Here is a 14,093-nt window from a genome sequence, read left to right on the forward strand (position 1 = left end):
TAAGAGTCCACGCTTCGATGGTGCCTTGACATATTTGTTCTATGACCAGGCCTTGTAACTCATTTTCAACTCATCTTTCCCCAATGAAATAAATGGAAATATCACTAGTCAGTTTCAGCTCCCTTGAGAAAATGCACATTTTAATAACAAATGTAATATATTTTGCTTTATAAAAAGTACTTAAGTACAACATATAGCATGTAAATATTTGACCACATTTTCTGCTTCCTTTAAATGTGTTGTACTCGGGAAAGTGAGGGGCCATGACTGCATGCCGGGTACATTAGCTGTTATGGAAAAATATCGAATTTTACTGAATTGTGTCAAATTATCCTTGGGAGTCAAGATGTTAGTGATATCTTCACTGAATCCTTGCCAGCACACTTGTGTTTCTTTAGCTGCCTGGAGTCGGAAAAGCCGATTCCACAAGCAGCGCAGGAGTATGGCCGCTCACCCGTATGCACCTGCATGTGGAACTTGACATGTCCGAGTTGGCGGAATCTGACGCCGCACACCTCGCACTCGTATGGCTTCTCACCCGTATGGATCCTGAGGTGTCTCTGGTAGTTGGTGTAAACACGGAATGCCTTTCCACACTGCTCGCAAGCATGCGGTTTCTCACCCGTGTGCCGCAGCCGGTGCGACTTGAGCGCATGGTGGATGATGAAGGTCTTGCCACACACGTCACAGGCATACGGCCGCTCGCCTGAGTGCGTACGGAGGTGGTAGTCAAAGGTTGTCTTGTAGAGGAAGGCTTTGCCGCAAACGTCACACGTGAACGGGGTCCCGCTTGTGTGGAGCAGCTCGTGTTTTTTGAGCGCCGCCTCGGAGTCAAACGCACGTCGGCACGTCTTGCAGGCAAACGCTGCCAACTCCATGGTGGTCCTGTTGTTAAGAATTAAAATGAGTAAAATAGCAAAGACAGAAGTGCCCTAACTTTTCATACACAGAAAAATCCTATGACGCCACTACTGTAGCAAAACAATTTCAAACTACAAATGTGTTTCACAAAAAAATATTTATGAATGTGCAGTGTCGTGCATGGGTTTAAGGGCGATGGAGGCCAAAGGGAAGCAATCTACGACAGGATGAATTTTCCTTCACCTGTCACGTTTAAAGATGACAGTACGCTTTCGCCGCGCACGGACTTTCCGCCGCCCTTCCTGCATGTCTGCTTCACTGCCCTCCTGGTGCGCAACTTTTTGGTGCTTCTTTAGCTGCCAGTTGTACAGGAAGGTCTTGCCACACAAGTCACACATGAAAGATTTGGTGGCACCGTGGAGCAGCATGTGAGCCTTCAGCTTGTCCTGGACGAAGCTGGCGCCGCACACGTGGCACTTGAATGGTCGCTCGCCCGTGTGGATGCGGGCGTGCCGCTTGAGATTCTGCTGCAGTGTGAAGCTGGCGCCACATGTTTCGCAGGTGAACGCCTTACCCTGTGAGACGTCTAAAAAAAAGAGGAATAAATTATTGAATTCATCCCATTTAATCTAAGCTCACTCACTCAGGACATTCGGCGTGTACCAGGGGCGAAGGGCTGTGCGTCGTCGCCATGTACCGACTCGTGTGCCTTGAGCAGTTTTTTGTTCTTGAAGGTCTTGTCGCAGATTGGACACATGAAGGACTGAAGTGTCTTCTCCTTGTGACGCAGCAGGTGGCGTTCCAGCGCGGCGCTGCGTCGGAAGATCCTGGGACACTGGTGGCAAGTCAGAGGCTCCTTATGACTGTCCAAGTGCTTCTTGAGGTGGAGCTGACGGCTGAAGCTCTTCTCGCACACGTCGCATGTAAAAACCTTCTTATTGACCTCCGATTGCAAAGGATTGTTGGAGTCTGTGGACAGCGTCACAATGTCATCTCCTGCGATGTCATCCTCTGCGATGTCTGCAGATGACAGTTGGACGCATCAGATTCTAACCCAATGGCTATCTAGTAAGGCCTGTATGACATTTATTCAGTCAAGTGAAGCACAAGCCACACGTTACATAAAACAATTGAACTACAACATCTAACAGAAGTGAAAACCAATGGCACTTTCAGAAAAGCACACTTCAGTGTTGTCTTTGTATGACCCATTTAGATGTGTGGCAGAAAGGTAGGTGGATGCATCACATTTATTGAGGAAATATAATAATTAATCAAAAAAGTTGATGATCTTACCTTGTCTACTGACTGCTGATGACTCAGCTTCACAATTCAAGCCCTCCATTGTAGATTTGTCTAAAGGGATCATTTTACTTTTTAAATGGTTAATATTCAGACAGTACCATCACAGCTGAGCATATTATACTATACACACCTTTGCATATCATTAGGGCTGATGTGGATTCAGCATCATCCTTTGCCCGCTCATCCGATTTCACTAAAACCCCGTAAGGCTTCAGGGTGAAGACCCATCCTGTCTGCTCATTGATCACGGGAGATCCACTCAACACGTTTTTCCTCCATATTGTGATGACGTCAAAGTCTTCCGTGACTGCCTTCAGCTGGCACTCCAGCTCGCTTACTTTGTTCTGAAGCATCAGTTTTTCCTTATTGGTGCTGTCAAACAGCTGCTGGTAAACACAGTTGATCTTTCTGCTTGCCTCCCGAGCCAGGAGCTCCACCATTTTGTCAATTCCTGCCTGTTCGGAGCAGTTACAAACATATTAACATCATGTATTTTTCTGCATATAAAATGTTGATACAGATTTTAGCAAAAAACATGGAATCTGACATGATTTGTTTTTGAGGGCCACTTAAAATTATCCGTGGGCCAGATCTGGCTCCAGAGCTTTCAGTTTGATACCAGTGGATTAAACGTGTGTCTCAGAAAAGCATGGAAAACACGCTTTCATATGTGAAACAGTATTCGTTTTAGAAGACTGTGTTTGTATATAATTTTAGCTTAGTTTAAGATCAGGTTATATTTTACGACAAATTTCTGGAGAACTCCCAAAAGTGGTTAGTTTGGTTTTTACACCCCATTGTACTCGGGTGTCGTCCTCCAAGTCTCTAGGCGGCGCTACTGCTGCTAGCCCGCGACACAAATAGAACGTAAACAGAGAGCTGACCGTCAGAAAACACACAATGGCATCTGTGAAAGTCATGCTGAAAACAAAACAAAAATACCAACTGACAATAAAATGAAGGGGAAAAAAAGAAACATATACATGCGCAGTATAAATAAATTTGGCCATCCAGGTTTCTAGATAGCGCTTCAACTCGCTTTGTATAGCACAAAATGCTAACAGTTAACCAAAGTTTAACAGTCATAATTTTTACAGTAGGAATCGAGACACACAGGCTAAACCATTTACACTATTAACCCCAATCACACCAAACAATACAATAGCCATAACCTCAACGCAACATAACGTCTCTGGTAACTTTAGCTTGTCAAGCTAAGTGAGAAGGCTCCAGGTTATTGCATTCAGACGTAACATCTCTGTAAAACCCCTACTTTCCCGAACGTAATAAAAATTAAAGTTTACTTTGGCGGAATGGTCTTCTTTGGCATATCCCGTTAAATCCAGAGCATATCTAATAAGCGTCTCCAAAATGGCGTTAGTTTGGGAATAAAACACCAAACCTTCAGACATGGTATATGGAATTTATTGTAGATTATCTCTCTCTTCGGTTAGTTCGCAAACAGAACCCAACAGGAAGGTCGTTAGACTCGAGGATTTCAAAATAAAGGTTCCAAACTTTCAAAATAAACGTTATTTTGTACATTCTCCAAAACATACTCAACTAGCAATGTTATAAATCATACTCTTATATTGTATTAAAATATTTAAAACAGTAAGATTTCATTTTTTTCAAATGAAAAATACATTAAGAAAATAGTAGATTTGTCATTTTGGGATTATTAATGTCAGTTTCATGCAACACACATTTTCAAGGGAATTTGAGACTATATCTAAATCTAGGTTTAGGACCTCTTCAGAATGTCAAATCTATGCTTTAAACTATCCGGGGTGACATTCCTCAGTGATAGAGTGGTTCTCTCCAACCCCGAGGATGTGGTTTCACTCCTCAACCCTTGGAACCAAGTCAAGTTAGATTTTTCCATTTCCTTGGCAGATATTTATTTCATTACTTTTTTGATAATATAGTTTTTCAAGTTTATACAGCGCGGGCCCCCTGTAGAATTGTTATTCTAGGGGGAAAAAAATCTGTTTTATTTCCACAAAAGAAAAAGGTGTTGCATATTCTTATTACCAGCCAACATTATTATTATGCCAACAATGCAGGGACGACAGTTCCGTCACAGCTGTGCTTCTTGAGCTGCCTGGAGTCGGAGAATCCACGTCCGCATGTCTGGCACGAGTAGAGCTTCTGGCCCGTGTGCACCTGCAAGTGTGACTTGAGCTGGTTGGACTGGTGGAACTTGCGATGGCAATAGGCGCACTCGAAGGGCTTCTCTCCCGTGTGGATGCGCAGGTGACGGTAGAAGTTCCCGTCGGTGCGAAAGTCCTTGCCGCACTGCTCGCACTTGTACGGCTTCTCGCCCGTGTGGATGCGCTCGTGCTGCTTGAGGCTACCGGCGTGAATGAATCCCTTGCCGCACACTTCGCACACGAAGGGCTTCTCGCCCGAGTGCGAACGCTGGTGTGAGCGGAACGAGTACTTGTTGTGGAAGGCCTTGCCGCACAAAGCGCAGGAGAACTCCTTATGCTCGCTGTGGCCCTTCTCGTGGAGCTTGAGCGAGCAGGCCGCACTGAAGCTGGCCAGGCAGATTTTGCAGCTGTACGGCTTGACAAGAAGCTTGTTCCTCTGCCTCGGAGGGAACGCCTTGGGTTTGTCGTCCGCTTTGGTGTGTACGTATTTCTGGTGGATCTGCAGGCGGCAGTTGAAGAGGAAGGTCTTTCCGCATAGGTCGCACATGAAAGGCTTCCGGGCTCCATGCACCAGCATGTGCGACTTGAGCTTGTTGTTATCCGAGAAGCTCTTGCCGCAATCCTTGCAGGTGAAAGGTTTCTCACCGGTGTGGATGCGCAGGTGTCGCTTCAAATTGTTGTTCAGGCTGAAGCGGGCGCCGCATACGTGGCAGGTGAACGGTTTCTCGCCCGTGTGCACCACGCTGTGCCGTTTGAGTGCCGTCCCGGTGCGGTACGAGCGTCCGCACACACCACATACGAACGGAGTGATGCCGGTGTGCTTGCGTTTGTGCACGGTTAGCGAGTGGGCGTACTTGAAAGTCTCTTCGCACATGTTGCACTTGTACTTCTTGGCGTTGGTGTGAACCATTTGGTGGAAACGCAGCGTGTCCTTGCTCTTGAACTCCTTGCCGCAGGTAGCGCAGCTGAATGGGCGCTCCTCCGAGTGCACCACCATGTGGCCCCGCAGCTGCACCGCCGTCTTGCAGGTCTTGTTGCACAGCGTGCACTGGAGTGGCTCCTTCCACTTCTGGATACAATACGACACAAGACAAAGTAAAATATTAAATTTTTTTCTTTTTTTTCGTACTTTAGTGCACACATGGCACCAATCTTGTCAGCAATAAGTATATCGTGAAGACAATTTAGTCATCTGTGCTCCCAAATAACTGGCAACAATTTACTATTTAATGGTCACAAATTTATATTTTGGTTACATGCGACACCAATCTTGTTGCCCGAATGTGGTATGATGTGGGCAGAATCAAGTCACTTGTGACCGGTGTAATATTTTTTGGCCGCAAATTTGTTGAGCACATTATTGGGGGCACAAGTTTGTCACAACAAATCAGTAAATAGGGTCACAAATTTGTGGCCGCTAAATGTAGCTACTTTGTGAAACAAAATTAGTATTTTATGGCTCCAATGTACAGCAGGTACAACAAACACAATTAGCGCTGCAACTAAAGATTATTGCAAAATTACAAGATCTGGAATAAAATGTTGGTGTTGCTTTTAGCTTAGCACAGTAATGGCTTCACCTGGTGGCGCAGCAGGTGGTTCTCCAGAGAGCGTTCTACACGAAATGTCTTGCCGCACTGCTCGCAGGTGAAAGGCTTTGGCTCGGCCAATGGCTGATGGCGCTTCAGGTGGTTCTGTAGAGACTCCTCCTTGCGGTAGGAGCGCTTGCAGCGTGGGCACGGGAAGGGTAGCGGTGCCTTGGATACCGCCTGGTGGCTCAGCTCATGGTCCTCCAGATACTTTTTCTCAGAGAAGCTCTCGTCGCACTGCTGGCACGGGAAGGGCTGCTTGTGGAGCACCGCATGCTTCTTCAGGTCGGCCTTCCAGTAGAAAGCGGCGTCACATTCATCACATGCAAAGCGCTTCACGTTCCGCCGTGCCTTCTTCCTCGGGTTATCTTCGTCTTCGCCAGAGTCTCTTTCGTCGTCGCTTATGTCGATGGACGTTGAGAGAGCTGAAGGGACAGAAGCCAACACCTTTATTTACAAAGGAGAAACTTGCCTGCTAATGGTTCAAACACAAAATAACCTCATGAATCCAACACTGTTGTTTGAAAGTTTGGATTTTGAAAAAGAATAGAATCATTTGCTCCAGGTTACAATTGTCATACAAGTGTTAAAAGAAGTAAATCACGGTTAATGTTAAAAGGTAAACAGTAAAAACAGTAACCTTTACAAAATATTTTTATTACTTTGACTTTAGGTTCAAATTTAAACACAGCCAGCCGTGAAATCTTAATCTTTACCCATTTCCACTTTGAAACTTGGCTTCCTTGTTCTTCTCGGTCTACCTGATGAAGATTCTTCCACTGAGCCCTGCCAGACAAACCAAACACAAAATATTTGTTTTCTTCATTATGTTGCCAAACAGATTAACAAACGAATTATCTCATCAAGACCTGTAATTTGTTATATAATTTGGTTCCATGTGGTTTGTTGCAATCTTTTTTTTTTTTTTCTGGTGAACTTTGACCTCATGTTGGCACGTCCAAACCTCTGAAGAAGCTACATGGTGAAAATCAAATATGTTGCTGCTGACATACACGTGTCAAAGGTTGAAAAGCAACTGTCGGAGACAGCAAACCTGTTTTTGTGCCTGTTCCTGCGCCAACTCCTGACTGTTAAGAGAGCAGGAATTGGGACTTGGAGCATCTGGAGGTGAGGACGCAAGTTGGGGGTCATGATGCACCACGAGCGATTCTTCTGTTGTCTCCTGTACAGCAGACGCTCCATCTTCCACGATAAGCACGGCACCGAGCTCGCTGACCTTCATCGCTTGGGGAACTTTGGACCGTGGGTCCATTTTAGGACTCCGGTCCGCCTCGTCACTAACTGCTTCTGAGACACTCAAACTGGATTCTGTGTCAGCGAAGGTCTGGTTGACGGAGACTGACGACAGTGAGGCTTCTGTGTTCATTCGCAGAGAGAAATATGACATGGCATATATTAAAATTTGTTTTCAATTCATTCCAAAAGATTGCAAGTAAGTTAACTTCAAGTAAATACGCAAACTAAACCGTTCAGGTCTAGTGTGTGATGGGCATTTTTGTATTATGCCGAGCTGAGTCTTGCCTCCTGCCGCAGCCCCTCCATCGCTGATGCTCTTGATCTCCTTCTCCAGCAGCTCCATGTCTCTGCCTAGTTGTCCTACCCGGACGTTCAACTCCTGTTCCAGCAGTCCGGCCTTCCTCTGCATCACGTCCTCCAGCTGGTCCACTTTGGCCTTTAGCGTCTCGTTCTCGTCGCATAACTCGGCGAACACTCGCTGGAGCTGAGCCAGCAGATTGCGCTCGATCTCCCGCAGGTCGCCAAAGAGGCTGAGCTCTTCTAACACCGAATTGGGCGCTTGTTTCTCCCACACGCTCCTGAAGACCGACACAGTGGCTCGGAAAGCGACATCGACCATCGACGCCACCTCGCTGTCGAACCTCGCCCCCATGTTTGTGGCAACTGTATACCGAACCGACTATTAAAAGATACATAAATCAAAAATACGTCAATATTGGCGCAACATTGGGTTGTTGATACTTCACCAAGTCGACTGCTGACACTGGTGGACTGTGCGTCTCTATTAATCATCCGGGTTTTATTTTCGCTTCCGGTTTTTTTTTGTTTCCTGTTTCCGCCCCTAGCTGGAACTTGTTTCGAAGGGATTTTTAAAAAATTGCTTAAACAATTCCACTCACCCCCAAACAATGATAAAACACATAACGCACAAATAAAAAATCATTTATTTCGGTTTTTGTACACAGTTTGTGTGCAATGTTAAGTATGGTCACGTGCAACTAGTAATAATAATAATAATAATAATAATAATAATAATAATAATAATAATAATAATAATAATAATAATAATAATAATAATAACGCTAATAATAATAATAATAGTAAAAAACAGGTTCTTAACTTATCACTATATTATTAAAAAGTCCCAAGGACCCAAGTTCAAATACAACGAGGCTATTTTGGCATGATGCAGCCATTTGAGGGAAATTCCAGGGCTTTGAAAAACTCCTAAGAAATTCCACATAATTAGCTCTGATCATAAGCAGACATCCTCGACAAAATTCAAGGATTCGCCATAAAAACAGGAGTCAAATAATGTTCAAGTACACAGTCAATGAGTAAGACATTGTGGCAGAAGTGAGGAACGCGTCTTTATTCCATGACTGTCTCCTAATTGTTGCTTGAGACATCCCTCAAAGCCGCAAGGCACGGGCGGAAGGTTCCGGGTGGCGCCAAGCAGATGGGCAGGAACGCATGTGGTGTTTTGAGCTTTACTGACCATCATCCTGTGGGCGGACGATCGTGATGGAGCAGGCGGCCCGGCCGCTTCTTGAGAACCTCCAATGGAGAAAATGCGCAGCTGGTCCTCGTGAAGGTCCTTGGTCACCAATGTGGCAGAAGTGAGGAGCACGTCTTTACTCCATGACTGTCTGCCAACAATTGTTGCTGGAGGCAATTCATCAAAGCAACAAAGTGAGCATGACATTACAAAGGACAAACACATCATCCCACCCCTAACTGCTGGGTGAGAGGCATGGTATTGAGGTTTGCCACAACATCGTTAAAAACAATCAAATTTGTTTTGAATATACGTACATTAAGTCTAGAGGCATGAAACAAAATAGATTTTTTGTTTTTATTTTTTTCAACATGTGATTTCACACCAAATCAGACATGCAAAGTCATAAGGTGTGACAGCTGAAGCGCTTCTGGTCTGCCATCCATTCATTCATCCATCCATCCATCCATTCAGTCATTCATCCAACATTGTTTACACTCTGCTGACGTTTCCAGTGGATTGGAACTTTGCACGCATCTGGAAGACATTTGAGCACCCCAAACACACGCTTACAACACTGTAAGAAACCTGAGAGTTATGGACAGACGTAGACATCAACCAGATTCCTTTTGGGTGGGAACATAAAAAAAAAAAAGACAGAAAACGAGATTTGGATGATTTTAGTCGGGTGATGATGAATGAGATCAGTTTGGCATAGAGGGCTTCCTTCACTAAAAGACAAATGTGTTCGATATAATAGCAGTGAGTTTAAAAAAGTGGTTTGCATCTGTGTGGCATAACAGTTCACATGTGCCAGATGTTAGTCCAGAAGAGTCTAGAAATTTTATGGATCAACTAAAGGGTCTTTAGAGAATTGCCATTTCGTCTGAAGTCTTCAGAGATTTTTTTTTAATTAACTTGAGATTCTTTAGATCAACTGTCAAAGACTTTGTATACCGGTCTGAAAGTTTTAAAGGAAGTTAGGATCAACTGAAGAGCCTTGTAGAGATAGTTTAAACAAGCAAAGAGTCTTAAGTGACAAACCAAGAGGAGTCCAACTTCAAAACAGATTATTCCATCTCGAGAAAGATTATTTATATTAAATTACTGAACCATCAAGGAGATTTTTCAGACTCTTCAAAAATCCCTGAAAGACTTTTTGGACTAACTCTAGAATCTTCAGATGTTTTTGACCAACTCGGTGTGCTTCACATCTGTATTACATCACAGAAATGCAAACCTTTTCAAGCATTTTTCACTTTCTACTGTTTTTCACTTTTTCAACAATTAATTTTTTACTTAACTTTCTTCAAGGAATGACAAGTTCAATACATTATTTTATCTGACGTTTATTTGGATTCAGTGTTGTCAATAAATTTGCTAAGACTGAAATAAAAACGATTATAAGAATTTAAGCAGCAAACATTATCGTGTTGTATGTTGTGTTTTCGACAGGTTTCGTTCAAGGTCGCAAACGGTCGCAAAGATGTCCGCCAGACATTCGCCAGTAGTGCTAATTTTCGTCACCAGTTTCACGAGAAAAACTGTTTGCAACTGTTTGCAAACATTTAAGAACCCCGACGAAATTCCAACCTGACTATGTGCGCAAACCTTCAGAGCTCAGTGAGATGCAGGCTTTACTTACTTTCTTAATTCCACTGCTATTACTCTGAACTTTACATGCCCACACACACACACGCACGCACGCACACACACACACACACAGCTCATATAAGAAATCAGAAAAGGAACAGCGCGAGCTACTTGATACTCTATCTCAGAAGCAGCAATCATCATCCTGCTCCACTTCCCTGCACAGCCAGTGGGGGGAGAGGGGCGATACCGCTTAGACACATTAGGAGAAGAAAAAGTCAGTTCAAAAAGTTCTTCCTTCCTGTGTCATTTTGCATCTTTGCGCTTCCACGTGGGAAGCGATGAGAAGACATCACTTTTTCTTACTGGACTTCTCTGAGCGTTTGGCTTCTGCCTTTCCACTGCGCTCCGAGCGCTCCCCCCTGTCTTTGTCCCGTCCCCTGTCCTTTTCTTTGTCTTTTTCCACCTTTTCTGCCTTCTCAGCTCGGTCCGATCGCTCGCCCCCGCGCTCCGAGCCAGCTTTGCTGCCGTCGCGCCGTGTGCCCTCGTCAGTGGATGAGGTAGTTGCTTGGGGCTGGCCCCACTTGGCCATCTCCTCGTGTTCCGAGATGCTGCCGCCAATGTTGCTCACCCACGTCTTCAGGTCGTCCTGACACCGCCGCAAACACAAGTTACATGTCAATTTCCATCACGTTCCGCAGCTGCATTAGAAACCACAAGAATGACTTACCTCGTCTTTAGCGTGGAATAAAAATTCACTGCCATCTTTTGTCCTGCAAGTACAGTAAACAATTCAGTGTTATTTAGTTTGTATTCTACTTTTATTCTAGATTGATTCAATTGGAGAGTCTTCAGAAAAAAATGGCTCTACGGAAGAGTCTTTAGAAAATCAAAATCACAAGAGATTTATTAGACCAAGGGTCTTTGCCTGATTTTTTTTAGACCAAATTAGGAGTCTTTTAAGCCAACACAAGAGTCTGAGAGACTTATTGGACAAACCAAAATGTCTTCAGAATAAAAGAGTCCATGGAGACTCTTCAGCAACTTAAGACCAAGTACCTTCAGAGACTTTTTAGACAAACTGAATTCTTTGAAGGCTTTTTAGATGACTTGACAAATTTAATCAAGAGAAGACAATTAAGATCAGCTAAAGAGTCTTAAGGGATCTTTGCTGAAGATCCTTCAGTTGGTGAGTCTTTAGAGGCAATTAAGTTCCGATCTACAGCATGAGGATGAGAAGGAGCTCTTACTTAAGTGTAAAGACATTCTTTTTTTTCTTGTATCCATTGGTGACATCACAATGGCAGTGTGCGAGGTTGAGCATCGGCTCGTTGTTGTACGCCGCGGCGGTGTTCTTGGCATCCTTGTAGAAGCCCAGCTCGCCTTTGTTCAGTATGCAGTACAAATTCACCCAAGACCTGCTGAGGTGGGAAGGTGGTGGGTGTGGGGTTGAGGGAAAAGGGAGGGAAGGGGGTGGAGATGTGAAGAGTTAGGGGAGTCTGCACAGTACCTGCTGCTAAGCTTACACCTCACTCACCTGAGCTTACAGGTAGGTGGGTGAGAAGAACCAACACCAACAAGGGAGGAGAAAAAACACTGCAGAACAACACAAGACGGACGCCAATGGGGGAACATGCAGGGTGGAGGGATGGGGGGCTACATACAGGTTGGGTGAAGCAGGGGGAGCTTAAATAGGACTTACCTTAGAGGAGATGAAGGGGGCGGCAGCCAGCAGCAGCAATGATTGGAACAAACAGTATAAAAGTTTGGTTAAATGAAAGTTGATTAACGGAATAGTCTTAAGAGACTTTTTAGGCCAAAGAATTCCTGAATATAAAAAGGGCTTGGAGATTTTTCAAAGTCAATTTCACAACCTTTTTGGAAATGTGTGAACACCGTCTGACCCAAATGGAAAGTCTTTAGACAGAGTTTAGACTAATGCAGGAAGTACTATTCAAAAACATTTTAGACCAACTTGAATCTTGAGGGCCTTTTAGATCAACTGGAGAGTCTTAAGAGACTTTGTGGACCAACTGAAGAGGCTTTAGAGATTGTGTAGACTAAATGAGTGGTCTTTAAAGACATTTTAGATCAACTCAAGAGTCTTAAGAGAATTTTCGGATCAGCTGGAAAGTCGAGTGTTTTTTAGACCAACCAAAAAGTCTCATAGGCTTCAGAAACTCTGTGGAGTGGCGGAAGAGCTTTTTTTCCAACAACTTAACAAAGTCTTTAAAGTCTCGACCACCTTGTGGGGGAAACTATAGACAAATGACTTTTCTCCTAGATAGGTTTGGTGTGTAAGACCACCTGTGATGAACTGCAGTGTTGTCAGGCATATCCTGCATCAGGCATCAGGATCCAGAAGACCCACCTGTTGGTGCTCTTTTTCAAGCTCTCAATGTCCAGCTTGCGGAAAAGGAAGCCCTCGTGGTGTGCGCTGTGTGCGGGTGGCTGGGGGGTCGCGGGGCCACTCTGGGATGGAGCCGAGCGGGATCGCCGCGTGGTCTCTCCTGCCTCTTTGGGTCGCGGCCGGCGCCTGGGTTTGGGTCTGTCCCTGGCTCGAGGCCGATCAGGACGGGAAGACTTTTCTGGGATGCCATTTGGCAGGCGGGGAACCTCGCCTCGGGCCTTGAGGGGGGCACAGATAGGAAAAGGTAAATATTTCATTAATACACACAGCTTTGTTCAGAATCATTCCGTTATCACAACGTTGTATGTCTCATAGCATAAAAAAGTCATCACGCCACATACGCAGCGAAATATCTTTTCAGCACGTTGACGTTGCACGTGTACATACAATACCCATGGAAAACAAAATCGTAATTTGCGTAAATTTCCAACCTGTGCTGCTTCTCTCTCCTGAAGCTGTTCCACTATTTCCGCCATGGTGGTTCTCCTCTCTCTGTGGCAAGAAAAGCACAAGATGGCCGCTGTTTTTATGTAATAAATGCAATCATGAGCCAAAGAAAGTTTCCACACTTATTGGCTATATGCACAATGATGTATACGCAATAAAATGATTACACATTGATTTGACTTTAGTCACAATGGTCCTTTGAAGGAACCCTAAGTGCTGAAAATGAGTTTGACACACCTGAAAATGGGCATCTTGGTGTTGGAAAAGTGATTGTCCTTAAAACAAACATCTCACCCGCCTCCTGAGCGTCTGTCAGAATGTTCCTTTCCAGTGTCATGCTCGCTGGATTCCTGCCTCTCAAGCCGGTGCCGGTCTCGCTCTCTCCTCCGGCCCTCGTGGCTTCCGTGTCCTTCCTGCTCGCTGGAGGTCTGCCTCTCTAAGGTCCGCCGCTCCCGCCGCTCAGCGTGTTCTCGCCACACCTCTTGAGGAAGCTCGTTTTTGCGGGCCTGAATCAGTTGCTCGCCGGATAGCTGAGGCTGGACCTGCGGCTCGGGGTTAGTCCTGGAGGCCCTGGGACCTCGGTTAGGCTCCTGAAGGACCACCTCAGCCATCACGGCCACCTCGGCTCTCTCCGTCATCATCTCTCTGCCTTTCTCCCGGGCCTTCTCCAACCGGCTGGCAACCAGAAGCGGCGTCACGGCGTCGCCCAGGTGTTTGATTTTAGGTTGGCGGAGGTACGGAGATGGCTTGGCATCCACTTCGAGCTGACAAAAGATAAATGGAATGATTCAATTGAAAAAATATTCTTTTTTTTAAATAAATAGTAAAAACAATATTTTGTTTGTTTGTCAATAACAAACAGCATTTTCCGTACACAAAATATCTATCCAGCCGTCAGTCCATTTAGCGTCAAGCATTTAAAAAAAAAAAAATCTACTAACTATAACTCTATAACTATCTTTAAATCCATACTTCTATTT

The 14,093-nt window shown here is 44.8% G+C and overlaps 3 protein-coding genes across 5 annotated transcripts in view; all 3 read right to left on the reverse strand.

The window, feature by feature from the left end:
- Positions 1-108: 108 nt before the first annotated feature.
- On the reverse strand, positions 109-3,611 carry LOC133155680 (zinc finger protein ZFP2-like). Its single transcript, XM_061281185.1, has 6 exons — positions 3,471-3,611; positions 2,297-2,621; positions 2,158-2,217; positions 1,525-1,881; positions 1,105-1,447; positions 109-885 (listed from the first exon to the last, which is right to left on the reverse strand). Exons 1-6 carry the CDS (start codon positions 3,576-3,578, stop codon positions 342-344), a joined length of 1,737 nt encoding a protein of 578 aa, XP_061137169.1. The 5' UTR covers positions 3,579-3,611; the 3' UTR covers positions 109-341.
- On the reverse strand, positions 3,576-7,967 carry LOC133155675 (oocyte zinc finger protein XlCOF6-like). Its single transcript, XM_061281174.1, has 5 exons — positions 7,451-7,967; positions 6,963-7,285; positions 6,625-6,694; positions 5,900-6,333; positions 3,576-5,388 (listed from the first exon to the last, which is right to left on the reverse strand). The coding sequence occupies exons 1-5, from the start codon at positions 7,815-7,817 to the stop codon at positions 4,216-4,218; spliced, it is 2,367 nt and encodes a 788-aa protein (XP_061137158.1). The 5' UTR covers positions 7,818-7,967; the 3' UTR covers positions 3,576-4,215.
- Positions 7,968-9,006: 1,039 nt separating this feature from the next.
- The window catches only part of LOC133155674 (spectrin beta chain, non-erythrocytic 4-like), a 31,024-nt gene continuing 25,937 nt past the window's right edge, over positions 9,007-14,093 (reverse strand). For all 3 annotated transcript variants that reach the window (XM_061281171.1, XM_061281173.1, XM_061281172.1), the window contains 6 exons: positions 13,408-13,877; positions 13,098-13,158; positions 12,628-12,884; positions 11,507-11,677; positions 10,987-11,029; positions 9,007-10,905 (listed from right to left, as the gene is read on the reverse strand). In XM_061281171.1, the coding sequence (XP_061137155.1) occupies positions 10,609-10,905; positions 10,987-11,029; positions 11,507-11,677; positions 12,628-12,884; positions 13,098-13,158; positions 13,408-13,877 (1,299 nt within the window). In that variant the 3' untranslated portion in view covers positions 9,007-10,608. The remainder of the gene's footprint in view (positions 10,906-10,986; positions 11,030-11,506; positions 11,678-12,627; positions 12,885-13,097; positions 13,159-13,407; positions 13,878-14,093) is intronic.

This window comes from Syngnathus typhle, linkage group LG6 (genome assembly GCF_033458585.1).
Source record: "Syngnathus typhle isolate RoL2023-S1 ecotype Sweden linkage group LG6, RoL_Styp_1.0, whole genome shotgun sequence".
NCBI lineage: Eukaryota > Metazoa > Chordata > Actinopteri > Syngnathiformes > Syngnathidae > Syngnathus > Syngnathus typhle.

Coding starts and splice junctions, on each gene's coding strand:
- LOC133155680 (XM_061281185.1), bottom strand. CDS start 3,578: ATGTCTGAAGGTTTGGTGTTTTATTCCCAAACTAACGCCATTTTGGAG. Junction 2,622..3,470: donor AAGAAGACCATTCCGCCAAA/GTAAACTTTAAT, acceptor TGCTCCGAACAG/GCAGGAATTGACAAAATGGT. Junction 1,882..2,157: donor ATCAGCAGTCAGTAGACAAG/GTAAGATCATCA, acceptor TGTCATCTGCAG/ACATCGCAGAGGATGACATC.
- LOC133155675 (XM_061281174.1), bottom strand. CDS start 7,817: ATGGGGGCGAGGTTCGACAGCGAGGTGGCGTCGATGGTCGATGTCGCT. Junction 6,695..6,962: donor AGGAACAGGCACAAAAACAG/GTTTGCTGTCTC, acceptor TTTGTCTGGCAG/GGCTCAGTGGAAGAATCTTC. Junction 5,389..5,899: donor ACCACCTGCTGCGCCACCAG/GTGAAGCCATTA, acceptor TATTGTATCCAG/AAGTGGAAGGAGCCACTCCA.